The 25,929-nt window shown below is 37.6% G+C and overlaps 5 protein-coding genes across 8 annotated transcripts; 2 read left to right on the top strand and 3 right to left on the bottom strand.

The window, feature by feature from the left end:
* Nucleotides 1-2,886: 2,886 nt before the first annotated feature.
* Nucleotides 2,887-5,323, bottom strand: dohh (deoxyhypusine hydroxylase/monooxygenase). Its single transcript, XM_079467392.1, has 5 exons — nucleotides 5,174-5,323; nucleotides 4,464-4,816; nucleotides 4,307-4,383; nucleotides 3,852-4,098; nucleotides 2,887-3,724 (listed from the first exon to the last, which is right to left on the bottom strand). The coding sequence occupies exons 2-5, from the start codon at nucleotides 4,735-4,737 to the stop codon at nucleotides 3,408-3,410; spliced, it is 915 nt and encodes a 304-aa protein (XP_079323518.1). The 5' UTR covers nucleotides 4,738-4,816; nucleotides 5,174-5,323; the 3' UTR covers nucleotides 2,887-3,407.
* fzr1a (fizzy/cell division cycle 20 related 1a) lies at nucleotides 4,645-13,149 on the top strand. 2 transcript variants are annotated; one of them, XM_079467388.1, is made up of 14 exons: nucleotides 4,645-5,335; nucleotides 8,438-8,550; nucleotides 8,691-8,822; nucleotides 8,928-8,991; nucleotides 9,271-9,401; nucleotides 9,485-9,564; nucleotides 9,643-9,826; nucleotides 9,936-10,001; nucleotides 10,916-11,018; nucleotides 11,169-11,353; nucleotides 11,524-11,757; nucleotides 11,861-11,965; nucleotides 12,049-12,141; nucleotides 12,217-12,994. In XM_079467388.1, exons 2-14 carry the CDS (start codon nucleotides 8,482-8,484, stop codon nucleotides 12,256-12,258), a joined length of 1,488 nt encoding a protein of 495 aa, XP_079323514.1. In that variant the 5' UTR covers nucleotides 4,645-5,335; nucleotides 8,438-8,481; the 3' UTR covers nucleotides 12,259-12,994. The 2 variants fall into 2 exon arrangements, with proteins under 2 accessions (XP_079323514.1, XP_079323513.1); XM_079467387.1 differs by lacking the exon at nucleotides 4,645-5,335 and adding an exon at nucleotides 7,464-7,680 and having other exon boundaries at nucleotides 12,217-13,149.
* On the bottom strand, nucleotides 5,289-8,806 carry LOC306900424 (uncharacterized protein). 3 transcript variants are annotated; one of them, XM_079467389.1, is made up of 2 exons: nucleotides 6,805-7,474; nucleotides 5,289-6,652 (listed from the first exon to the last, which is right to left on the bottom strand). In XM_079467389.1, exons 1-2 carry the CDS (start codon nucleotides 6,985-6,987, stop codon nucleotides 5,468-5,470), a joined length of 1,368 nt encoding a protein of 455 aa, XP_079323515.1. In that variant the 5' UTR covers nucleotides 6,988-7,474; the 3' UTR covers nucleotides 5,289-5,467. The 3 variants fall into 3 exon arrangements, with proteins under 3 accessions (XP_079323515.1, XP_079323517.1, XP_079323516.1); XM_079467391.1 differs by having other exon boundaries at nucleotides 5,297-6,652; nucleotides 6,758-7,141; XM_079467390.1 differs by lacking the exon at nucleotides 6,805-7,474 and adding an exon at nucleotides 8,670-8,806 and having other exon boundaries at nucleotides 5,336-6,652.
* On the bottom strand, nucleotides 12,955-18,243 carry haus5 (HAUS augmin-like complex, subunit 5). The gene is made up of 19 exons (XM_079467386.1): nucleotides 18,000-18,243; nucleotides 17,832-17,894; nucleotides 17,672-17,704; nucleotides 17,446-17,470; nucleotides 17,229-17,361; nucleotides 16,891-17,050; nucleotides 16,668-16,743; nucleotides 16,483-16,568; nucleotides 16,332-16,386; nucleotides 16,127-16,254; nucleotides 15,975-16,056; nucleotides 15,745-15,878; nucleotides 15,467-15,629; nucleotides 15,279-15,359; nucleotides 14,983-15,128; nucleotides 14,774-14,870; nucleotides 14,172-14,310; nucleotides 13,588-13,720; nucleotides 12,955-13,433 (listed from the first exon to the last, which is right to left on the bottom strand). Exons 1-19 carry the CDS (start codon nucleotides 18,089-18,091, stop codon nucleotides 13,331-13,333), a joined length of 1,929 nt encoding a protein of 642 aa, XP_079323512.1. The 5' UTR covers nucleotides 18,092-18,243; the 3' UTR covers nucleotides 12,955-13,330.
* An 881-nt stretch (nucleotides 18,244-19,124) lies between these two features.
* LOC306900234 (uncharacterized protein) lies at nucleotides 19,125-22,355 on the top strand. The gene is made up of 4 exons (XM_079467015.1): nucleotides 19,125-19,406; nucleotides 20,041-20,177; nucleotides 20,810-20,898; nucleotides 20,968-22,355. Exons 1-4 carry the CDS (start codon nucleotides 19,199-19,201, stop codon nucleotides 22,034-22,036), a joined length of 1,503 nt encoding a protein of 500 aa, XP_079323141.1. The 5' UTR covers nucleotides 19,125-19,198; the 3' UTR covers nucleotides 22,037-22,355.
* Nucleotides 22,356-25,929: the final 3,574 nt, after the last annotated feature.

Here is a 25,929-nt window from a genome sequence, read left to right as displayed (position 1 = left end):
TAGAGTAATATCGATTATTCCTTCTTTAGTAGCCATGGATGGACCTCCTGTGTATTTCCTTCCTGGAGTTCTTTAACAGCAGAAGACAATCAAGCTAATGTTCTTAGTGCAATGAGGTGGTCACTTGAGCCTGAATTTATTCTTTTTTTCTACTATCTGTCTGCGTCTTAACACTTGTTGTACTGTGTAGTGCAACTGAACCAATGACGTCAATTAAGACAAATGTGAATTGTGTCAGCTTGTGTCTTGAAAGCATTTCAGATTAAAACATTTGTTAATTACATTAAATCAGTTTATGAAATATTTCATTAAAATGTTTTGTTCAAATATTTTAAAATTATCAAAATATTTTAAGGCAGCAACTTTAAGGTAACAAAGTAGACTCAAATAGCTACTGGACCAGCATCACAATGACACCCTGTACTCTATTATTTATTTATTAAGAAAAAGATACATGCAAGTTTACTAACTAAACAAATGTAATATATTCTACACTGAGAAAACTTTAGTTAATCTTTTCCATGACAAATATTTTTTTCTATAAAAAACACATCTTTCACTACATCTTTTAAACAACATTTAAAGCTTTGTACATTTTTTGGTTTGATATGACTGGTGGAAAAGAGTACAACAGTTTTGATCATGGAACATTTCCCTTCTGGTCTTTGTCTGGGTCACATCTGTTGTGTCTTTACTCTTGTTTTCTTTCCATCATCTCTCTTCATCCTCTCACAATCATTTGGATGGATCTTCATAACCAGGCTCAGGATCAAGACCTTCATCTGTCTGAAAAAGAGAAACTGTGTGTGAAATTTGTCTCCAATTGTAGATCTGTGAGCTAATAACAACAGTGTATTCTGTTATTAAGGTCAGAGAATGTGGTCTAAAAAGCTCTTAATCCCAGTTCAAGCCTTTGGCCATCATCTCGCTGACTCTGATAATCCTTTGAGGGCAATTGCAGTTGTCTTTCATGAAGGTGAAAGCATTACACTGTAATCCAACTAATCCTGTCAGAGATGTTCCTCTGCATACTGTAAATTGTATTTTTTTGGTAATTGAAGAGTTCATCTTAAAATCATATTTTATTGTGCATTCTATCCTATCAATCAATCAATCTGCAGTTGGGTTGTTTTGATCAGGTAATATTAACATATAAAACAGCTAACACAATGAAAAAAGAACACAATAAAAACATGAATTCTGATTCTATTATAGATTATTTGAAACAAAGCAAAAACCTAAATTAATGATAAATACATCTAACAAAGGACCAGATCAAGACTAACAGACAGGACAAAGCTCAGATAGATTTTGTAATCGCTTGCAAAAACCTTTACTCATTCGGTTCCCCTGTGATGGAATGAACTGTCAACCTCCATCCGAACTGCAGCATCCTTCACAACTTTCAAAAAATGCTCAAAACATACCGGTTCTGCATTTATTTGACTAACCAATAACTGTGTCTTGTGTCTGAAAAAATCTGTTTTTTCATTCTCTCCTTTTCTTACACCAGCTTTAATCCTCCTAGTGGCATGGCCTTGTAAACTAATGGTGTTTAGTGTGTTGACAAAATGTTTATATGCTCTCCTCCTTGTAAATTGCTTTGGATAAAAGCGTCTGCCAAATGAATAAATGTAGATTTAAAAGAAAATTCTGACTTGACAATATAAAAATAATATAAATATATATTAAATACAAACTGTTGTCTGTTAATGAAGAATTTTCTTTCTCCTTTAATCCTTAAAACATTTAATTATTTTGTAAATTCTTTAAAATAACCACTGAGGCTATAAAACATTATTAAACACATTGTCAACATTCGTCTGCAGAATGATTGTAACACAGTACCTAATAAAAACTAACTATTTAGTTAAATTATGATTAAGAGTTAAGAGTTTGGACACAGTATGTTACTTACTCAGACAGGAACTTCCTCTGGTTCTGGCCCATCATTGATTTTCTTGGAGAAAATCTGAGACACAAGAAAGTTCCAGTAGACAACAGTTAAAGTTGAGTTGGCGGTCACTATGCCGATCAGGATGCATCAGTTTTAGCTGGTGTGTTCTTCAAAACTACAGGCTGATACTTTATGTATGAATGAATCTGATCTGTATTACTCAACCCCCCACCCTCTGCATTCATACCCATGTTATACAGTTAGAGCAATGTTTCTTGATTGTATTTTTGCATAAACATTTATACACCTTAATGTTTCCCCCACAAAAAAAGCTACTAAAAGCTATCAATAATTTCGAAATATGTTACCTTTAAAAGCGGTCCCTGGAAAATGTGTATTTTACCGGATCAATTCAGATGATTTAAAAGGCCAACATTTCTTAGGTTTTCGAAATAAATAAATAAATCACATATAAAACACACTCTACCCTTTCCTTATTTGACTACACACAGGTTATGTTGGCTATGCCGGGTTGTCTTCATCTTCAGTCTTTTTATGAAAAGCTTCTGTCAGAATAAAGATCCAGTATGCAATGGTCATGGACGTATTAATCGTAATAATGCCAATCATTAAAGGGTGTATCATGTTTGCGAGTTTTCCTCTGACTGCTCTTACAGCATCTCTCCCCTTTATATTACTTTCGCTGTTTTCATGACAAGGCTCCTCCTCTTGCTTCAGTAACTAAGCTTAAAAGACTTGAAAATTCTCAGTCTTTGCTGACCACGGTGTTCCATGTCCACCTCACTTTTTGCTCACCATCAGTAAATTAACAAATACTTTTGTCTTCTTAGGACATGTAGAAAGTCTGCCATTTGGTTGCATCTGATTTTACAGAACTTAAACAGACACAAAAGTAATCAGTGAGCGTCTTTGTTTGTTTACAGTAATTTTATGTAATATTCTAATAAAAAATGATCACTTAAAGTATCCATTAGAGCATTTGGATTTTAATTCTACTTGTGCATGTTTGGAGAATGAGGAGTCTTATTGGATGAGGTAGACATGCTGTTAGGATTAGTTAGTCATTATATTGAGTACCGCTCTCAGCTCTGACTGTCTTATCTGCCCTGATCGCATCATCCCAGGAGTGGATTTGTAATTATAGACATGTGATTACAAAAACACAAATATTCACTTCGATTACACTGCTATTAAAAAAATTCATAAAAAAATTTAAAGAGTTGTTAACATGAAAGTGAGCAAATGACACATTTTATGGGAAATTTCTAAGAGCAAAATATACAAGTATATGTGGCCAAAAGGAATTGTTTATTATATACAGGCTTTTATTTTACAGAATTTGCAAGGGAGTGAATGTTTAAACTTATGTGAGAATACAGACTGACATGTATTAAATATTTCAAAAGGGGCCAAAACAGCCATTGGATTGCAATCCCAGCCGTAAGTTTAAAAGACGAGCCAATTGTGTAACAAACATGTTTAAGATGTTTCATTGAGTGCCCTGCAGTCTCAGCAGTCCATCTGCATACTGAAATTGAGAACTGTTCTCATACTCCAGCATGTCCAGTGCCACCTCACAGCTCTCCTTTACAATCCGCTCCTGGTCTTTCTTGTACCGCTCCAAGATCTGCAAACACGCCTCCTTTCCAATGGAGCCCAGTGCCTCAGCGCACTCGTGCCTGACCATGGCATTCTCCTCCACCTTTTCCAAAGCAGCCTGCAGCTGAGGGATGCTGGCTTCATGCTGGATCTGACCCAACACGTAACCGATCTCATGGCGGAATAAGGCACTGCTGCACTGAAGACCTAAGAGAGGAACATTATGTCAAATTCATTATTTTTGGTCATATCATTATTTTTTATTTTAATGGGCATAACCTTTAAAAAGGACACTGGGCATAACGATTAAAGAAAACTAAAGCTTTTTTCTCACCATCTCCTAGAGCGAGAACAGCCTCCTCAGTCCCAAGATTCCTCAGGGCAAACATCGCTCTGTAACGTTCAAACAGGGGCAAGTTTTCATCCAAGAGCTGCGCCCTCAATTCTGGGACGCTTTTTTTAGAGGCTGGTGGTGCGGGGTCAACGGAGCAGTAGGGATTCAAATCTTTCTCTGCTGACTCATCGCCTCCATTCATCAACCACTCCAACCTCCGGACCGCCAGCTGACACGTCTCTGCCACCTTTAAAAAACATCTTTATTGGCAAGATTGTAGGTTTTAGGCTCAGGTTTTAACTCAAAAGTGACTCATGGGCGCCATTCACACATGGTATTTGCAAAGTGCTTAATGGGGTTCAAAATGTTTTAGTCACCCAAACATTCACAAGGGGTCACAGGAAATGCCCGTTTTACATGTAAAACGATGTGTAAACAGAGTATTGGAGGAATACCTCAATAACTGGATCCTCAGCATGGTGCTTCAATAAATCCAAGACTTTGGGATTTCCAATGGCCCCCAAAGCTTCCCCTAAAATGATAAGACATTATAATGACATTATTATGTCTACTTTCATCCATAACAGAAATAATCAAGATTCTGTCTCATACCTGCTTCATGTCTGACCATTGGCTCTTGACTGGTGTCTTTTAGCACAGTTTCTAGAATAGGAATGGCCCGCTCGTCTTGCATTTGGCCCAGGCAGTAGGCCAGCTCATGCTTAAGGAGTGCAGATTCATCTGCGAAAGCCTTACTGATCCATTTAATGGCTTCAGCTCCACCGAGATTACGGAGAGTAAAAAGTGCTCTAAAGCGAGTTGTCAGGTCCAGCTTCGGGTTCACAAGAGAGCTCCCCACTACCGCTGCGTCTTTATCACTTGCCATGAGGGAAGGTTTAAGACTTATGTCGTATTACAACAGGATGCTTAGGGCCTTTACGATATTTCTGCAGCAGACACGGCAGCTATAATTAAAAGCAAAACAGGTTTGCGTTAAGGAATGAATGACTTACGTGCAGTGCGTCGTAGTGGCAAATGAAACCTTACGCTGCGTTTCATAACCTGATGGGCTGTCTACTTTGACAGCAGTTTTGAAACGTTTAAATTGCAAATTATGATTATGTAACATGGCAAAAACGAGCTCTGGAGTGTTGCAAACCGTTTAATAACAACTGTGATTGAACTTGCGATAATACTGTTTGAAAACATCTGTCCGTTATGTACGATAGGCGGTAATACAAAGGGTTTCGAAACATAATTTTGACAACATTTTGACGGCAACAATCTGAAAAAGTATACTTAAAAAAACAAAATGAACTCACTGTGTTTAAAGTGTTCATAGGGTGCTATCCATGCCGCACACTCCAAGGGTTTTCACTCGTGAATTCCAGCATTGAGTTTCCGAAAGTCCACATTAATCAAGCGCCACCTACTGGAGTGGAGGAAGTGAGCGCAAGTACACATACTAACCAGCAGTCCAGTCGGTACGTATATCAGTTTATTTCAACAAAAATACCGCTCATTTTACAAAGCAAGATTTTGATATATGCTTTAATTGCATTGTAATTAATTATACACCTTATTGAACTTCTAAAGAAGCAGATAATCGCAGGTGACTATTTTTGACAAGCTAACCCTGGAGGCAGAACAGAACTGGTGGTTGGAAACTGATCCAATGGCTTGCTCTGTTTTTGCTGCTCAAAATAACTACAAAGCAAAGAACGAACTGCCTCTGCGTTTGGATCGTCTATATAGACTGTAGACACATCTGCAGGCTGTGGACATTCATTCTGATGTAATGCTTCAATCCACTCCTCTTTAAAAGGGACATCATGCACCTTACAGATATTGTGTAAAATACAGCAAGCTACGGCCATCTTGGACACCAAGTCTAAGTTACTGTCATTCCTGTTATGTAGACACTGCCAGCGAGCTTTTAGGTGCTGAAAAGCGTGTTCAATGACTTTAAGGCAATGAGTTAGTTTAGTGTTGAATGTTTGTTGTGGTGGAGTAAGATTTGGAGAGGGAGGATAGGATTTCAGTAGCCAAGTCTGCAGTGAGTAACCTGCATCCCCAAGCAGCAGAAATCCCAACGGCTGATCCACAAGTTCTTTGGGCGGCTGAGGGCAGAGGCCTCCTTGTTCAGCCATGGTCCACAGCTCTGAGCTCTGCAAGATAATCATGTCATCAGTGCTCCCTGTAAATCCAGAACAGACATCCCAGAAAGTGCCGTGTGCATTCACCACACCCTGAAGAACAACAGAGTGACACCCTCTCGGGTCCCAGCATTCTTGGCTGTCCGTAGAGAGCATTTGAATAGGGATGTACAGGGTGTCAATGATGCCAATGCAGTGAGGAAAACCCCACAGGGCATGAAACTGATTGGCATGATTTTCCAGCTCATGGTCAGCTGGCAATTGCATGTAATGCGGTTTTAATAACAAAATAATGGCTTCACACACTTCTCTCACGCATTGGCAAACAGTGGAAATAGAGACACCGAAGAGCTCACTTATAAAGCAATACTCTGTGCTGGTGGACAGGCGCATTAAGGCCATGGCAACACATCTCTCCAGTGAAAGGGTTTGCCCACTTTGTTGTGTATACACTTGCTCAAGCTGGGGTTTGAGTTTGGTGGTCAAAAGAAAGAAAATGTCTCTTGTGATGTGGAACTTGTCAAGCCAGTCATCTGGTCCAAACTCTGTCATGACAACTCGCTCCCACCAGTCTGGGTCTGCAGGGATTGGAACGTGATCTCGCATATCTTCTTCATCATCATCATCATCATCTGGTGAAGGCAACTAAAGCACGCGGGCAGACAAATTTACGAGAATCAATGAAAAACGGCATTTTAAACGTGCATTATACATACAGCTCAAGTAACTGACTTCATATTTAAAACTAACCAATGTACAGAGAATGACTGCCAATGCATTGCAATATACACATGTACCGTTGTCTTCAGATAATTCTGGAAGAGACGCCTTCGATATCTGATTCGTTTGTTAACATCAGCTCGCCTTTCTAATAAGTAGTTCTTGATCTCTTCCTTTCGCCGTCTTATTTTTGAGGCAAGCAAGTGTCTCATCTCAGCAGCATCTCTCGCCTCGTCTTTTTTCAAGTATGAACGCGGCATTTTCGAGTGAATTGTTGAAAATAATACCGAGTGGCGCTTATTATTTTAGGATAATTTTTATTATCAGATTAGGTTGAAGATGAAGGAACGCAAACGTTCCCAGTACGACGAAAATAAACGGTGCACCTGCCCGAAACTGCTCTCTTCCGGCGGTGACCCGTGGGTTTGTCAAAATAAAAGTTTAACGATTGCTTGACTATTAATATCACAACTTCTGTTCCAGCATTGTTGCCTTGGGCAGTCTGTGGTGTAATTTCATTGATTTAACCCGCTGCTTTGCACTGCCATAATTCTGGTGAAATCTATAATTATCCTTTTAATATAATAAATAATAAATGATCCAAATGCACAATTATCGTAACTCCCTGTGTTCAAAAGCATTTCAATGAATAGATGATTTTGTCCATGCAGATTATATTCGACTAGCGATTTCCGTGCGACATTTAAAACATAGCAACGTGGCTTTTTGTTTTGTTTCAAATGTAGTGACGTCACGATGTAAGACAGTCCCATGATTCTTTGCGGTGCCGTCGATAATAACAGCATCGGCTTGCTAACCGAATCGGAGCTGCACACTACATACATTTACTAATCATTTTTCTACTTATTCATCACGTTTTCTACTCTAATGCTTGTTTGTGGTTGAAGTCGACTCGGTTAGAGAATAAAATCACCAAACAGATCGTGGTCAAGGTAACGTAGGTCCGATGACTTCTGAGGTTCAAATTAGCTTAACTAGCTAACGTTACTCGGTGATCCTTTGTGGATAACCAAGATAATAATAATCAGTGCATTTGAGTCATTTTTGGACATAAATATTGACTGTATTATTTTGTAGTATGTCTGTGTATATTACTATGTCTAGTGGGGATATGATGTCCTAATGAACCACAGAAAGACTGGCAAAGCGGCATTTAACGCTGATCTCGGTAGTAATTTTGATAAATAATTTAGACACCCATTCAGGGTTCAGAGTTTACTATTATTCAGGGTAGATTTACGTTATAATGATTTTTTTCTCTGCCTAAAACGTTTTACTTGAACAAAATAGCAAAGATTTATGATGTACAACTGTTCGATTCGCTGTCATTGTTAGCTTAGGGTAGCCATCGAATGAAGGCAAAGATTTGGGGTCTCTTATTGAATGGTCATATACTAGAAATTGCAACCCGGCACATTTTTTGTGTATATGTGCCCATGGCTCATTGTTTGAGGTTGTCGATTTAAGCAGCTGTTGTTTAACACCTGTTTTCGGGAGCAGATGGCATCTGCTGTGGCGTTTCTGAACAGCTTTCTGCCTCGTTAACCAGACAACAAATTAGTGTAACTTAAAAGTACATCTATAGCTCTTGTTGGTCCGTGTGGTCACCCTGGTAACCTCATAACACATGAATGCTATTCCTTTTCATGTGTAAAACCCTATTTGTTTGTGTTTTGTTCTCGAATGTAGTCAGCCACTGGATTTCCACACACACAGGCATCCAAATCACATCCATGGATCAGGACTATGAGCGCCGGTTACTGCGGCAGATCAACGTCCAGAATGACAACACCAGCCCCATGGTAATTTAAACGTTTTTTTAAAAGGTCAATGTGCTGCATTCCATTTCTTATAATGATACTTATCATTATCTTTTCTTACTAATAATTTTACTTTTTCCATCCTTGTTTTTTTATCTTACCATCTGCGTCATCACGAGCAGAAAGTAAGAGATGTGATCAGTCATCTGACGCCAACTCCAGAATCACCCCTGTCATCACCCAGCAAGCATGGCGACCGGTTTATACCCTCTCGAGCTGGAGCGAACTGGAGCATCAACTTCCACAGAATAAATGTGGGTCACACATAAACATTTACATTTTGATTAATATCTTGATAACATTTCTTGCTATTTGGTTTTGAGTCTAAAGTTTGTATATTTATTTTAACCATTTTGCAGGAGAATGAAAAATCCCCAAGCCAGAATAAAAAAACCAAAGATGCAACATCAGACACTGGTAAAGGTATGTGTGTAGAGAGAAACTGCTGTGTTTTCTATTTTCTATTTTACTGCATCCATTAGACTAGATATAAATCGAGATAATATGTGACTCTTAAGTTTCAAGTTTTTTCTTAAATTCAGTTTATGCATACCACATCCAAAGACTATTAAATGCTGTTAACATTTCTGTTTGTTTTCTTTAAACGTACAAAAAGGGAACACGCATACCGATAACATTTCTGTCCAAATATATATTATTTAAATGCAACATCTGTTTCCTTTGTATTGATTTGACTTACAGCAGATGGTTTGGCGTATTCTGCCCTACTAAAGAATGAGTTGCTAGGAGCAGGGATTGAGAAGGTCCTGGATCCTCAGACAGAAGATCGAAGACTACAGCCCTCCACACCAGAGAGGAGGAGCCTCTTTAGTGTATGTCTCTGTGATGTGGTCATACGATACATACTACTTATCTGTGATCATTTCTAACTCTAAACTTTTGTGTCCATGCCCAGTATTCTCTTAGTGCCAAGCGATCCACACCCGATGATAACAGTGTTTCCCCATACTCCTTGTCACCTGTTAGCAGCAAAAGGTATTTGTTATTATGAAAACGGCATGTTTGTTAACAGTGGAACTCATTGTTAAGGGTTAATGCTTTGTTTATTTATAGTCAAAAGTTGCTGCGATCGCCAAGAAAACCCACACGCAAAATTTCCAAGATTCCGTTTAAGGTGCTTGATGCACCTGAGCTTCAGGATGACTTCTACCTCAACTTAGTGGACTGGTCCTCCCTAAATGTGCTTAGTGTTGGACTGGGAACTTGTGTTTACCTTTGGAGTGCCTGCACCAGTCAAGTATGCATTTTCTCAAATATTTGACACGTGTAATGTTCTAAAATTTTGTCCCTGAGGAAACTCAGTATGTGACGTTCAATAACACTGTATCTCTTTGGTTTGTCTTCAGGTAACGCGACTATGTGATCTGTCAGTAGAAGGAGACTCGGTCACGTCTGTCGGCTGGTCGGAGAGAGTAAGTTAAACCCTTTACTTGGGCCGTGACAACCGCACCACCGCGGTGGTAAAGTGCCATGATGGTGGTGAGCTGCCACTGGCTGTAGTGCACGTCACCGTGACAAATATAAGTGTGACTTACAGTTGCGATAAGGATTACTATTTGTAGCCTTTCAATTGTGGATGGTTTTAGTTAAAAGATTTTACATTAACACAGAAATTATTGGTATACGTTTCCGTTGGTGCGTTCGAGTGCGGGTCTGCATGGAAAGACCCAGGTTAATCCGTTTGCTTGGTGTCGGAGCACGCGCAGGTTTTGCTCCGGTTAAGGAGAGACATCTATTCAAATGTGCTCCTGTGCATATCTTGTGAACGTGCATTTAGTGCAGCTGTACAGATCTTAATCTGGACAGATCTTAATTTGGACAATGTCAAAATGTAAGTTTTCCATCAACGAGTAGGAAAAGGTAACGTTTTTATGGCAATCTGAATAGGAAAGCCAAAGTATGTTTAAACGGTTCGTTTCAAATGGAATTGTTAAGGACTGTAAGAGTTAATACGCAACTGACTGAAGTTGTCACTGCAACAAGAGCTTTTTTATTTATATTTAATATTTCTTATATGATTTAAGTTTTCATTATTTACTGATGATTATTAAAATGTTGTGCAGTAAACATGGATGGATGTTTCATCCTCATTTATTTCAAATATCGTATTTAACAATTCCAAGTATTGAAATAAGGTCTATATTTCTCTTCCGCTCGTCATGTGGTTGCTACACACAAATAAACTATTTATATGAATAATATATATTTCCCAACCACCCCACAACGTGCTAAAAAATGTCACCGTCACAGCCCTACCTTTTACCTCTTCCAGAAGATATTTTATCCTAAGTGTGGTTGCCTAACAGCGTCTCCTGTTCTGTTATAGGGTAATCTGGTTGCCGTGGGCACACATAAAGGCTTTGTACAAATTTGGGATGCTACAGCTGGCAAAAAACTGTTTGCTTTGGAGGGGCACACAGCAAGAGTGGGTAAGAATTTTTTTGTTTTACCTCTAGGTGACGTTAACTGAAATTTCTATTCTTTTCTTTGCTTTTCCTGTCTTCATTATAACACTTAGTGATTTTCTTTATGTTCATCAAAGAGGTTGCACAAATAAAACTGTAAACATGTGCCCAAAGGTGCATTGGCCTGGAATGCAGATCAGCTTTCATCAGGCAGTCGGGACCGCATGATCCTGCAGAGAGACATCAGGACACCACCTCTGCAGTCAGAGCGCAGGCTGCAGGGCCACAGGCAGGAGGTGTGCGGACTCAAGTGGAGCACTGACCACCAGCTACTGGCCTCCGGTGGCAATGACAATAAGGTAACTGCTTGTGTGACGCAACACTTAATAAAGACTGTTCTAGCCACCATTAAGTTAGACTTGAGAGATCAAGCTTACATTTCAAAGCCTATAATTTTTAAACATTCTGTCTTGAGGAAATTTTGATTAAGAAGTGCATTGCTCTAAAGGGATTTCTATGATCTCTGCAGCTGTTAGTGTGGAACCACTCCAGCGTGTTGCCTATGCAGCAGTACACAGAGCACCTGGCTGCAGTGAAAGCCATCGCTTGGTCTCCTCACCAGCACGGGCTGCTCGCCTCTGGAGGGGGAACGGCTGATCGATGTATCCGCTTCTGGAACACACTCACGGCGCAGCCACTGCAGTGCATCGACACAGGGTCACAGGTCTGCAACCTGGCCTGGTCCAAACACACCAATGAGCTGGTATGTGTATTCTGATCATTTAACAAAGAAACTGTTGCCATATTTATTCTATATCTGTAAATAGTTTTTTTATTGTTTAATTAAAATGATTTGTCTTCTCCAGGTAAGCACACATGGTTACTCTCAGAATCAGATTCTCGTTTGGAAATACCCCTCGCTCACTCAAGTAGCCAAATTAACCGGCCATTCTTACAGAGTGCTCTATCTGGTAAGCGCCTCTTAATATTCAAATACATTAGCAAAAGAAAAAGTACACGTGACTTTGCTAATTCTATGATTTAATTTTTTAAGGCAATGTCTCCAGATGGGGAAGCAATCGTAACAGGAGCAGGTGACGAAACTCTGCGCTTTTGGAATGTATTTAGTAAAACACGATCAACAAAGGCAAGTTCCGTTTTTTTTTCTCGTTGTATTTATTTCTTCAATGTGTGCTTATTTATTGTTTGTTTTGTCTTTCAGGAATCTGTGTCAGTTTTAAACCTGTTTACCAGAATACGATAATTTGGCTGCTGAAGAAAGGATGTATAAATATGTCATCGATTTCACACCCAGTAGACAGCATATCACTAAAGCATCTTATGATATCTCAAACACAAAACATGGGACATTTGTCATTTCATTTTAAGTTCAGATGTTATGTTTACTTTTATGTGTACAGTTCAGTTTATGTTTTTATGTGTCGGTTGTTTTTGGTTTCGAAGAAGTGTCTATTATGAACGTATATGTCATCCAAGCCTTAAGCCAGATCATAATGCCATTGAATCAGGGTGGAAAGAAAAATTGCCATTTGTGATACAACTGCCTCTGGAATAGTTTGTGAGAATCCTAATGGGGTGCTCTTTTGATTGTAAGGGTGAAAAAATGTTTATGAAAAAATTCAGTTTTTAACTTGAGTTGTTTAAGATGATTATAACGTATTATAAAACACCCTTAAAAAAACTGTTTTGTGTTTTTGTCGTAAGGAATTAATTTTCTTAACCAGATTTGAATGAGCAGATTAAGTGTTTTAATATTTAAATGGGTGGATCGGTCAGAGGTTATTATTGTGGCAAGTATCAAAAAATATATAGAGTTCAACACAAGGTAACATATTCTGGCACGTTACACCATTGTTGTCTTTGGCAAGCAAAAAAGGTCAAACCGGTTGCTGTTATCTTTAATTTAGCATTCTCAAGAACTGTGGTCAAACAAGAAATTGTATTCTGGTTATTTTATTAAAAATACACAGTGGTAACGCACATTTTATTTAAGAAACCAGTTATTTTAATAGTAAGTTAAATATATGAAGGGTTACAATTTAATCACATAGAGAAGGAATGCATACTTTGTAAAAAAAATATATATTACGGGTATCGTGTTCAAACGTTTTATTCTAAAGCATGTCAGACATACAACATAAGTACTGTGTACCTATTCTATTCAACCTTACAATATTCCTTAAATAATTCAACATCAGACACAAAAACTGAATGATGCAGGTAAAGGAGTTTATTTTTAATAGAAATAAGAACATGAGCGTGAAGTGTAAACTGTATGCAGATTAAATCACTATATGAACAGTTTTAAGTGCAAATCAGGATTCTTTTGATGCCAGTTTCCATCTCTGTAACCACTGCTGGAAAGTCAGACCTTCTCTCTGCATCTCTGGCAGGGCAAACTGTCCGGGCTGCTCCCACCTGCATTCACACAGTAAATATTGTGTTAAAACTAGAATCTGAATCAAACTGACAATGACCATAGTACAATGTACAAACTTGTTATAGGTTTCAGAAAATTAACCAATTTCATACCACGATTCAACCGGAGATGTTACAATTTCAGAGCACTTACCAGTGTGTGATGGCAGTCTTAACTTGTTCTGCATAAACCAGGCCTTTAGAGCATCTTATTGTTAGCTCACAGGCCCGAGGGAGCAATGTCTCCAGAATTTCTTCATCCGTCATCTTCACACGCTGCCGCAAGGCTGAAGGAAACCCGAAATTGTTTCACTGGGAGAAATCTGGTCTTTTCAATCAATCCGATTTTTAAATACTTTCTGTGACATGCACTGTTGACTATTATTCATAAGCTATTAATAAATTGATTTTCAGTTCAGTTTAATCTCCAAACAGAAACCAAGTCTGAGGTGTGGCTTTTCTGGTATCGATCAGCAACAGATACTGACGTTTCAGGAAAACACTGTTGTACAAATTAATTACCGTTGCAACCATATTTTGGCGTGCAGAAGTTCAGCAATATTCCTTTAAAATTTAGTCAGGGATAACAGGTACACAGATTACTATCCAGTAGTTATTGAAGTGTTCTGATGCAACCCCCTAAACCCTCGGACCATTTTTTCGTTGAAATTAGCATTTTGTTATCAGGCTCTTATATTTACTTTCAGCAATACCAGAAATCTCAGTGTGAAGACATACTGTGCTGATCAGGTGATGGTAAATGCGCATTCAGCATCTGCAGCTCTGCTGTTGACTCAGAGAGAAGATGAAGAAGTCTGCGCAGAATTCGGATCTCCAGTCTCAGGTTCGTAGCCTGAGACCACAGCTCTTCAGGAGCCTAGCAAACAGAAACCAAAAATGACAGTTTGAAGAATGTTGTTAACTAGCCCACATTCCCTCATTGGTTTGGAATCCAAGAAATAGAAGTGAATGAGGCCCAGTGCTGTTTCTTCAAAATATATTGTGTGTTCTAAGGAAGGAAGAACGTTTGAAATTACATGAGGGCGAGGAAATGATGGAAGAATTGTCATTTTTGGGTGAATAATCACTTTAAATTGAAAGCCAGTTCGGTTCCAAGATGAGACGTTTTTTTATTGTGCATTCCAATTAATATTAATCAAACGGCAGTTGGTTTGTTTTGATTTAAGCCATAATAACTAACACAATAAAAACATAATATAATATTTGGTTGAAAATTATTTCAAAAAAATGTATTAAGCTAGTACATAGACATGTTACAAATTTACAGATTGCGACTTGAAACATTTACTTAAAGCTTGTTAAAACACTGCATATCTCACCATATACATGGGAAATGAGAGATCACCACAGAGTTTGTGGAAAGCAGGAGATTGTATCCGGTGGATTGAAAGCTGAGCTGCTGGAACCTTCTGCCCTCTGCAGATTACAGAACTCAGATTTTTCAGGTCATCCAATCATAAAGCTATACTCTAAGTGATGAAATTGTAAAATGTAAAGTGTAGAAAAATGAATACATATATTTGCTGACCCATTCATGACCCTACAGTCCAACGCAGCCAGTGAAACACAGCCAAGGTGTTTGGCCCCCTGTGACACAGAATTGCGCTGTCCACTGGCAGCGTTAATCACATTCCCGAACTGAGGACCAAGCTTTTCCTGGACAAACTGGTTAACCTGGAAACAATCAAGCTTTATTAAAACTTAAAGCATTCACATTTCAATGCAACTGGCATTATGAATGCTTCAAATGTCTTGTAAAACATCTGCCAAAGGCAAACATGTACTGTAAATGTTGCCAGTGCTCGTAAAAACGTTGATATGTACCTCAGCTTGGACACGAGTTAATTCAGTCTTCAAAGAGGAGTTCCCCTTGATCAAGCTCCGAATCTGTTCCTGTCTCCTGTCCTACAGACCCAAAAGAAATGTCACTTGGCTCGAAACCAACATTCTGATATTTGGTAACAATACGGCAAGGGACTTTAGTGATCAATAAATAAGCAAAGACGACCCACCAAAAGCTGTCTAAAGTCCATGACACTTTGCCATTGTGTCTGCAGGGTCCTGATGGCTTCCTGTCCCTGTCTGGACCGTAGTTGCAGCTGGGTTAACTGCTCTCGGATGTTGTCTCTAACCGCAACCTGCTTCACTCCCTCCAGCTCCAACTCAAATACACTCCTATACACAGACGCAAGGTTTTCAGTTCTGTTCACAGCACATTACAAATCATACACAGCCTAAAAGTTTATATATCAGGCGGACGTATGAGACACTTAGATAAACAATGTTTCACCTGGCCAGTGGGTCTGTGTCCAATGCCAGTGCTGGCTTACTTCTTAAAGCTATGAGATCAGCCTCCAGCTGCCCACGTCTGCAGCGAGTCTGAGCCAACTCAACGTAACTCTGTTCAACCTCCTCCCAGGCTGACTGAACACAAAGTAAGCAGCGTGTAGAGAAAATCCTTTATTTACAGCCTTATACAAGGAAAACCTTTTGTACCTTGTACAAATCCCTTGTAATCACCTGTAATAGACTTTGAACAGATGCTAACTCTTCCGTCTGCTCAGCTGACACATCTATTAGGTGATCCCTCTCATATCGAATCCTACAAAAAGCAGCTTGAATAAGTTACAAAATAAAAACTTTTGATTTTGGTAGACAATGAAAACATTTACCCCAGAGCAGACACATCACGGTCCACATCCAAATTTACGATCTTTTCTTCTAGCTCCACCTGCTGCCTGGAGGCCAGAGCTTGCAGAGCTGAGAGCACTTGGTTTGGAGGATGAGAACACAGGACGTTCTAAAAAATTAAACATGTTGATAATTTCATGGCCACGAAAAGGAAAAAATGCTCTTGCAATACATGTCTTCGCCCACCTGCGCTGCACTCATCCAGTGCTGAATCACAGCATTCCTTTGATCAACAGTAAATCTGGATGGAAAGACAGAAAAACATAACGTCAAATGAGACAACATATCGAATACATTGCATGGTTTAATGCCGATATCCGAGATCACTTGATCTTACTCTGCAAACTGATTTGTCTTTAGTTCGCTCTCTAGCAAGGTTCGGAAAAATAGAACTCTGTCGTCACAGAGGTCTCGGATATCTCTCTGAAATAAGTAAAAAACTAAATCAACATTGATGAAAAGTCGAAACGATGCTTTTTAAAACAGTACAACACAAATCCAACTAAACAGAGAAGCACTTACTAAAACCATGGGATCTGTGGCAGATTCACTGTTTCCACTGCCAGAGGGTCCAAACACCAGGTTCATCTCTGCTTTCCTGGACAAGAAAACCCATACAAGCATTTAATGGTAAATTATCACTGCAATTAAATTACTTTTCCATATTCAATATCTGTGTAACCTATGAAAAACCTTAGCAATTCTAAAATGTCTTATGCAAATGTCTTCATGGGCTTTTTCTCACTTGGATAGGTCCTCTAGGGCCTGCCGTTGTGTGCCAATAATATGCGTGTCCTCTGAAAGCAAGTTTCTCTCCTCAGCGCAACGCTGCCTAAAGGAATCCATCAGGAGCCGTCTGTGTCTGCTGTCTATGAATTTCTCCCAGTTTTTGTTCATATCTTGATCTGCTTAGTCATAGAAGAACAATACAACAGCAAAATTAGGAACAGACACAAAGAGCTGTTTACTAAAGTTCAAAGATAAACAAGATTTATAGAGAAAATAAATTTGGGTGGACCATTACTCAATTGGAAATTCACTAGAACACGGGGGGCTTGGTATAAAGCAATAGAAGAGTTTAACCTGCAGTAGCAAGCTGATCCTCTACTCTGCTGATCTTTGTGTCCAGTTGATTCAGTTCAGTCTGAAGGGCATTAATCTCTCTCTGAAGCTCAAGCCTTCTTGCATCTTTATTTTGATTCTTAAACTGGCTGAGCTACGCAGAACAAGGACGCTTTTGAATTATTTTACTTTACATATATTGTAGTAGATAACAAATTAGAAAAGAAACATTTCTTACCTCTTTATCCTGCAATACCTTGTACCTTAGGGTTGAGATTGTAAAGGACTAAATAAATCTTCAACACCTCAAAAAAGTAAATTATTATGTAATATTTGAATACGTATATACACACTTCAGACTTTCATAGCCCTCTCTATATAATTTACTTTTATGCGTCATGGCTTTCCAATTTCATGTCACACATTTAATTATATTAAAACAGGCAGAGAAGACAAAAGGATACCATTGAAGATTCCCCCTCATAACTCGAACATTCCTGTACGACATCATTTAAAAAAGCACAAAAACATACAGTCATATAACTGAGACCCAGTGAATGAAATGAAATATTATGAACAAGAAATCATTAAACGTTAAGCTATTAAAATATGCTGGGATGTCACCTCTCTTTGAAAACATGCTGCGTGATATACTTCCAAATTGAAGCACCGGGACCGACACACAACCTAAACAACAAAAAGCATTTAACCATATTAACATGAAAATGTAAATCATTTAACGTTAATAAAAAAAATACTATGCTGATGTCAATCATAACAAACTTAACTTACGTCTTTATATAACCATCATCCGGAAGTCTCGCTGCTGGCAGTTCAAGCTCATCAACAGCCCAACGTTTCAGCTCTCGACTGAGACTCCCCATCTTTTCAGAGTCCTTATTTTAATAATTGATAACTACAGTCTCTCTTATACAAATATCACATACGTGACAAAACTTTCACACAAAAACGATGCATTCAAAATAAGCGGGAGAACTTCTTCGCCTCCGTTGAATGTCCGACAGCTTCTGCGGATGCTGCCCCACACTGGTCGTTTAACAAAATTCATCATGTGTCAAGTGACAAATTGTTTACCAAACATCATAAAAAACATAGTTACTGTAGCAAAACCATGTTTAAATTACCTTTGATTTACTATAGCAAACTTCTTTTTGTAATACAATTGTTATTTTTGAGAGAAAATACTTAGGTAAAACCATACCTCTCAAGTATCCCGTTTTGGCCGGAAAAGTCACGTATTTTACCTTGCTATCCCGCTATCATCCCGTTTAAATATTTTCCCGTATTTCTCCCGTATTTTTAATATTTCGCGCGAAGTCGCGCGAAGAAGAACAGCAGCATTCCGAGGATTGACGAAAATATCCATAAATGTAAATGCAAAATAAAAATCCTTCCGGTGATTAAAATTGAATTGAGTGATCACTTTGCTTCTTTGAAACTCCTGAAAGATTCCAGTGATAATATTTACTCTCTATGTGAAGATGTATTAAAATATTTGTTATTATAATTTTTTAAGCTTCCGTGTAACTTTATTTTAAGAATATTTGAAGACTGAGGACAATATATGAATGTGAACAACTTTGACATGCAAGGATTGTAATGCCTTCGCTTAATTTATTGTATTGTATTTTATTTGTATTTACTTTCTTTATTGTATTTGTTGTACTTAACTGTGTTAACTATGTTCTGCACTTTAGTCTCCAACGAGAGATTTTGAAAATTATGTTTTGTAAAGAATTGCGTCATAATAAAATACATTTTGAACAATTGTTGGTTATAAAATTTCCCTTATTTTCAAATCTCAATGTTGACAGGTTTGGGTAAAACTGATCACCCAGCCTTGAATAGTTTGAAAGGTATTTGATAGGAGGGTTCACGGTTCATGCAGGTGTATACCTGAAAGAGCAAGTAAATGCGAATCACAAAAGGATCTCTCAACAACTCATCGCATCACTGCTCTGTTGTTACAAATGTATCCTTGCGGGCTCCTATTTTATTTTTTTGGCTGCACCCTGTTGCAGTTGATTCACTGTTACAGTGATGGAAGTTTATTGGAAGATGAATGTCAAGGAATGAACATCAACCACGGAATGCAGCCACAAACCGGTGAATCGCCGTTTACCGTCGATCCAGAGAATAAAACCTTCAACGATTCAGAAGTGGGACAAACACTTACCGGTAGACTTTATTTTCTTTCTTTCTTTCTTTCAATTTAAAGTCAAACAACTTTCTTACCAAGTATTATTGTCTTGTTTTCAACTGAAAATTCTTAAATCAAGATATATTTAGGCTTACTTTAAAAGGAAAGTGACCTAAGATATAGTCTTGTTTTATGAAAGAGTTTATGTTTAATACAAGCCTATAGTGCCCAGTTCTGTGGCTTGCCACTCACATTATAATTATTTATATTGAATATATTGGATTTTTACTGTAATTATTAATATTTATATATTAAACTTATTCATGAAAATAGATCGGGAAGGCTTCATTCAGTATACACATATAATGTGTAAGAAACATCACGTACATCATCTCATAACTTATATTTAACACAGGGTTTAGGGGCTTCTAACAGTTTTAAAACAAAATGTTTGGTTTATCACATCACCTTAAGAGCAGAGAAAGTGTGTTATGATCATTAGGTGTAAAGTATTTAAGGAAATTAACAAATGACAAAAAACAGAATATCAAATACAGAACATCAAATACATCATTGGTCATAACCAAATTACACAAACTAAGGTATAACGTATAGTGGGCTTTTCAGTGTACTGATTCTAAAATCTGTTGTTTACCTGTTATTTTACTACAGTGCAGCTCTTGACTAATTCATCTCCATTTGATGGCTTTATGTTGGAGGCTCGTAAGTGTGAGGAGTGTAATCCTGCTGGTACTTTTAGTCTCACTGACTCAAGCAGTACTGTCCTCCTGACCTGTGATGGTCAACATGTGAGTCATGCAGCATATTTTTATAGGTTTCTTACTCTTTCAATGGTGTGTTAAATCCCAAATGCTATGGCTTCACAGCAGATTTTAATTTTGTAATATAATGCATGTTACAGTTAAACAGAGTGGCAGGAAAAAAAGTACAAAAGTAAACAGGCTTAATTTTAATATTATGTTGAGAAGGTTTCAATTTAAATTGACACTTTACAACACACATGCACACAATATACTTGACAAAAGCAAAACACGCACTGACATAAATCTATATATTTCTATTTATTAATCTTTGTTAATGTTAAAGGACCAGTGTTACATTTTTTAGAGGATCTATTGACAGAAATGCAATATGATATACATAACTATGTGTTCAGAGGTTTATAAAGACCTTTTTCTTACATTAGAATGAGCTATTTCTATGTACATACAGCTCCTGACATGTCACTAGAGATGTAACGATTCACTCAGCTTACGAGAGAGGTGGAATGAGCAGTAGGTTTTAATTCAGAACCGTAGAACACCTGAGATGCCGCTAAAAAGTTTCACACAGCAACTTTAAGGAATACAGTTGTTTTTTATCGTCAAACTTGATGAACTCGACTGCTAACAAATTATTTACTTTGATTATCTTTTTTCAGGGCAGAGCTGTAAGTCACAGTAATAACTTGAAAAAATATTCCATCAAAGTAACATGGCGTGTGCCTGAGGCAGGGACTTTCTATTTCAGGTAGTTGTTCTTCTACTAAAATTTTTAACAAACATGTACAAATTTTGTTTAATTCAACTCTCCTTTTAGAGCTGCAATCACAAATACCTACAGTAAGTTTTGGCTAAGAAAGCCAATAGCCAGACTTACAACAGCTGCACTCAGATCAACACCAATCTCTGCACTCACAACTGCAGAAACCACTGCGATCACAACAAATGGTATACTGCAGACACTAAAAGCAAACGTAACAGCTCTTGATTTAAATGCTAATTCACAGACATCACTGCAATCACAATCAAACGCAACTACGATCACTACAAATGGTGTTGCACGGACATCACTGCAACCACAATCAAACGCAACTGCGATCACTACAAATGGTGTTGCACAGACATCACTGCAACCACAGGCAAACACAACTGCGGTCACTACAAATGGTGTTGCACGGACATCACTGCAACCACAATCAAACGCAACTGCGATCACTACAAATGGTGTTGCACGGACATCACTGCAACCACAATCAAACGCAACTGCGATCACTACAAATGGTGTTGCACGGACATCACTGCAACCACAGGCAAACACAACTGCGGTCACTACAAATAGTATTTTGCAGATATCTCAACAAACACAATCAAACACAACTGCAGTCACTACAAATAGTATTTTGCAGACATCACTGCGACCACAAGCAAACACAACGGCTGTCACTACAAGTAGTATGCTGCAGATAACACAATCAAACACAATGGCACTCACTACAAACGATTTTGTGCAGAAACTACTGGAACTGCAAGCAAACACAACTGCAGATTTTACAAAAAAATGTGTGCAGTTACTACATCAAGCCAACCCAACGGCAGTCATCACAAATGGCAGTATGCTAAAACTACTGCAACTGCAAGCAAACGCAACTGCAGTTATCACAAATAGTATTAGGCAGATACTACAGGAACCACAAGCAAACGCAACAGCAGTCTTTACAAATGATTATGTGCAGATACTTCTGCAACTGCAAGCAAACACAACTGCAGTTTTTATAAATGGTGTTGTGCAGATACTGCAACCACAAGCAAACGCAACGGCAGTCTTTGGAAATGGTATTGTGCAGACACTATTTATTATTATGTTTTTCTATTTTATTATTTTTTAACAACAGTCTAAAAAATTCCAAATGGACTTCTTTCTGTGTTAATCTCAATCATTGTTTTTGAGAAGAACAATTGTAGGGCAAAATTTTAAATGTACAAATTTATTTTAATCTATGCTTCCTTCTTATTTCATATGCACATGTCCTATTTCATGTTGTCATCATTGTTGTAACAATTCAAATCCTGTATTTAGTTTTACTTCCTTCATTAAAACATTAAATATTTGCACAGGACTAATTAAAATTCAATGTGTGGATTGTGTGGTATGTACATTATAAACATTCTGCATCTAATTAAACCACTGCTGTATATTAGGCCTTCAGTCAGCGTCAATTGTCAATTCTTCCCGCATCCTTCCTTCTCCCCATCTGCTCCATGTTTGCTCTTATTCTTCCTCTGTGCAAGGGTGATTAAGCCCACTTTGAGGAGAGCAATCCAACTTTGTTTAGCCTTAAAACTGGGGTGGGCATTTCTCTCCAAAAAATTTTTTTTGTCATAGTGGTCGAAAGCCTCTTTACATCCTGATAGAAATAGCTAAAGTGGGCTAAATATTTTGCATTTGCACAGATTACTTTCCGTGAATATGTAGATCGTTCTTCCTCTCCTTAAATTAATAGGATATCAGTCATCATGTTTGAGACTTTTGTTTGAGGGTCCATTCATTGTGTGCTCGTGATTTAGTTCCTATACCCCCCCAACACCAGCGGTGGACAGTAAACTTAAGTAGTTTTTTGTGTATCTGTACTTTACTGAAGTATTTCAATTTTGGGACACTTTTACTTTAACTCCACTACATTTCAAAGTCAAATTTCTTACTTTTTACTCTACTACATTTTAAAAACCAGTCGTTCCTTTTTTTTATGAGTCAATAAAAACTTAACCGGTAAAACGAGCCACCAATCACACTACAACGTGCTCTTTGTTTTGAAATTGTTTTGCCCCTGTTGTCGCCTTGGTAACGTTATCTACTTAGCGTGAACATACGATTCACTTCAGATTGAGTGCAACAGTCTGCAACAGCATAACATTTTGACTGCCAATGTCTTCATAAGTTAAATCATGGAAGAAACTACCGAATCTAACTTGCCACAACACCCATGGCCTTACGCGATTTTTTTGAAATTGTTGAAAAGAAGAACAAGTCTTTCATTGTTAAGTTCCTTCTCTGAGTGAAAGAATGAGAGATGAGGAATAAACCTGTCTCATTTATCAGGAATGAAGATGGGGTAGATACTTACATAACCAACAGTCTGCTTTCAAGAATTCAAGTTGGAGAAATGTCTAATTAGAGACAAAGTGCTATAATACGGTTCAGTGAATCCACTTAGATTAGTACATATTTGTTTTTACGATTGTTCTATTGCAAGTTTAAGTTAAAATAAAAACTTGGATTACTGTTACAAATAAATGTTAAACTGAAACTGCTCTCAAGTCTCTTTACTTAAGTAATATTTTACCTTGGGTATCTCTACTTTGACTCAAGTACATGGTTTGTGTACTTCGTCCACCACTGCCCAACACCCCCTGGAGAACTTATTTTTCAGGAAATAATCGTACAGCCGTATCTATCTTTTATAAATGTGATCAAACCAAATACTCAAGATAAACCTAATACGAAGATAAATAGAATGCAATACTACTCTATAGGTACTCAAGATTCATTTGAGATTGAGAACTGTGTCTGTTATGGCAGCTTTAACTCTGTTTTCGATGGTCCGATTGCAATCTTAAAGGGATACTTCACCCAAAAAAACTGAAACTTTATCATTTCATTCATTTTAATTATGTTCTGCTAAGATACTGTACATTTCATGGTATTATTGCAAATTCTCTTTGTAAATAGCAAATGTCTTACTTTCTTAAGTATAGTTAAAATAAAAGTTATGTAAGCCAGGAACAAGAGGCTCTATCGTGAATAAGTCACAGCTGAAGAGCATTGTTAGGCAACTTTCATAAAGTAAAATCACTTAAAACCTTTCTTGCGTTTGCCCCTGATCAACTACAACAGCAACAGAATGTTTCGCTTACATTGCTAAGGGTGTATAGTGATACACAGAATAATATGGTTGAAGGGGTCATAGCTGTGTCTTACTGTTAATAAAGCACAAACAGCTATTGACGAATCAGAATCGAGGACTGGTACTAACCGTTTTATGATAAGTGATAAATGTACAGTTGAATGATGGTGCATGTTGCAGTTTTAAATGCATTTAAACATTTTGGTGTGTCTGTCATGACAGTAATAAAAAAATCTGTTTACGTCCTGGTTCACCTGGGATTGACAGCTGTTCCCCATACCTGTCATCACTCACAGATATCTAAAACACCCTGTCTGTATTTGCTTTTAAAATACGCCTGTATCTTTACAGCTCCAAAAAGTGAGTTCAAAGTTTTTTACAAAGAAACTTTTGTGTAACATAAATGTATTTTAAGATTAACGATGTTTATTGACAGCACCTGTATTGTTAAGAGTGCCTTCTAAAGCAAAACTACATAACCAAATGATATGTTTGTGATAATACTCATATGAGTGTTTCATCACAACACATATGATGAGTAATAAAATGACATTAATACACTGCTAAAAAATACATTTCTCACTAAATGTTTTAATCTTGTTTGTAGGAAAGTGAAATTTAATGAGGGAAGTTTATTTTTCTTACACCATAGGCAGAAGTGCTTGTTTTAGGGATGCTCCACCCATAAATTCTGTCATCATTTAATCACCCTCGAGTTGTTGCAAATCTGTATACATTTCTTTGTTCTGATGAACTCAGAGAAAGATATTTGGAAAAATTTTACCAAATTACATTTCTGGGACAACATGGATACCATAGGAAAATTTTTTGTATAATTCTTTAATAGATCTGAATTTAGGGAAGAAAACCTTTTGGGGGCACCTTTGATAACCGTTTCAAATGCTCCTAGTATTGTCAAATATCTTTAAGCAGAACAAAGAAATGTATATAGGTTTGGAACAACTATGGGGGAAGTTATTCATGACAGTTTTTAGATCTTAGTATTATAAAAGGCTTAGTAAGAATTTAATTGTTGAGGTGTAACACCCTGGAGGCGTATGGATTACTTTTACAATTGATGGAAATGCTTTTCGGAGCATCAAAAACTCCACTGCGAAGCATAAGATAGCTCCAATTGTGTTTGGCTGAAAGCAAGTCATACACACCTTGCATGGCATGAGGGGAGTTTTTTCATAAACTATTACTTTAATCTGGTTATTAAAATTGCTAATTATATCAGCCAATTAGACAAAAGTTTTCTCAGCTCTATTTACCATTCTGCATATTGTCTGAGTGTTGTCAGTATATCCTGCACTGAATAAAAAAAATATTTGAATTATATTATATATAATATTTAGAGCTCTATTTATGTGACTGCATGATCAAAGTATGACGCACTTCTGTTTTTCAACGGCTTTGACAAAGACATTGTTCAAATGTCATGCTCTGTTTATGTATATAGTCAGTTGCTCCAATAAATCAAACTTGCAAGAAGAATGTCATATACGGAACAGGTTTTGAAGGTCGTGATGACAGATTTTTTACTTTCGGGTGAACTGTCCCTACAGTCAACATCAAGGAGAAGACTATGTGTGTCTCAATCAGCTTCCTCGTTCAGTAGTCAGGGTCCTGATCAGGGGCTGGTTGCATAAACTGCTTAGACTGTGTTAATGCGATTTTTTCTTTAAAAAAATTCTTAAAATCAGTTAAATAAAACAGTAGATTGAAACATGAAACGTAAAGCATGATTAGTCCTAACTAATTGCTAGTCTGTGAGACTAGTTGTTAAAGGGGGGATTTAACACTGTTTCATGCATTCTTACAATGTTAAACGTGCTGGCTTCTCATGCTGAACATGAGTTATTCCTTTTTTAACC

Source organism: Barbatula barbatula, assembly GCF_947034865.1.
Source record: "Barbatula barbatula genome assembly, chromosome: 11".
Classification (NCBI taxonomy): domain Eukaryota; kingdom Metazoa; phylum Chordata; class Actinopteri; order Cypriniformes; family Nemacheilidae; genus Barbatula; species Barbatula barbatula.
Note: the sequence above shows the minus strand (reverse complement) of the source record. Positions and strands in the feature narration are given on the sequence as shown.

Excerpts from the sequence above, each read along its gene's own strand:
- dohh (XM_079467392.1), bottom strand. The coding sequence starts at position 4,737 with ATGGCAAGTGATAAAGACGCAGCGGTAGTGGGGAGCTCTCTTGTGAAC. Across the intron at positions 4,099-4,306 it reads CTGAGGATCCAGTTATTGAG|GTGGCAGAGACGTGTCAGCT; the intron begins GTATTCCTCCAA and ends TGTTTTTTAAAG. Across the intron at positions 3,725-3,851 it reads TGTTCTCGCTCTAGGAGATG|GTCTTCAGTGCAGCAGTGCC; the intron begins GTGAGAAAAAAG and ends TTCCTCTCTTAG.
- LOC306900424 (XM_079467389.1), bottom strand. The coding sequence starts at position 6,987 with ATGCCGCGTTCATACTTGAAAAAAGACGAGGCGAGAGATGCTGCTGAG. Across the intron at positions 6,653-6,804 it reads AGAATTATCTGAAGACAACG|TTGCCTTCACCAGATGATGA; the intron begins GTACATGTGTAT and ends CGCGTGCTTTAG.
- fzr1a (XM_079467387.1), top strand. The coding sequence starts at position 8,482 with ATGGATCAGGACTATGAGCGCCGGTTACTGCGGCAGATCAACGTCCAG. Across the intron at positions 8,823-8,927 it reads TCAACTTCCACAGAATAAAT|GAGAATGAAAAATCCCCAAG; the intron begins GTGGGTCACACA and ends ACCATTTTGCAG. Across the intron at positions 11,019-11,168 it reads GGGGCACACAGCAAGAGTGG|GTGCATTGGCCTGGAATGCA; the intron begins GTAAGAATTTTT and ends ATGTGCCCAAAG.
- haus5 (XM_079467386.1), bottom strand. The coding sequence starts at position 18,091 with ATGGGGAGTCTCAGTCGAGAGCTGAAACGTTGGGCTGTTGATGAGCTT. Across the intron at positions 16,387-16,482 it reads AAGACAAATCAGTTTGCAGA|ATTTACTGTTGATCAAAGGA; the intron begins GTAAGATCAAGT and ends CTTTCCATCCAG. Across the intron at positions 13,721-14,171 it reads ACCATCACCTGATCAGCACA|CCTTGCGGCAGCGTGTGAAG; the intron begins GTATGTCTTCAC and ends GGTTTCCTTCAG.
- LOC306900234 (XM_079467015.1), top strand. The coding sequence starts at position 19,199 with ATGTATCCTTGCGGGCTCCTATTTTATTTTTTTGGCTGCACCCTGTTG. Across the intron at positions 20,178-20,809 it reads TGACCTGTGATGGTCAACAT|GGCAGAGCTGTAAGTCACAG; the intron begins GTGAGTCATGCA and ends ATCTTTTTTCAG. Across the intron at positions 20,899-20,967 it reads GCAGGGACTTTCTATTTCAG|AGCTGCAATCACAAATACCT; the intron begins GTAGTTGTTCTT and ends CTCTCCTTTTAG.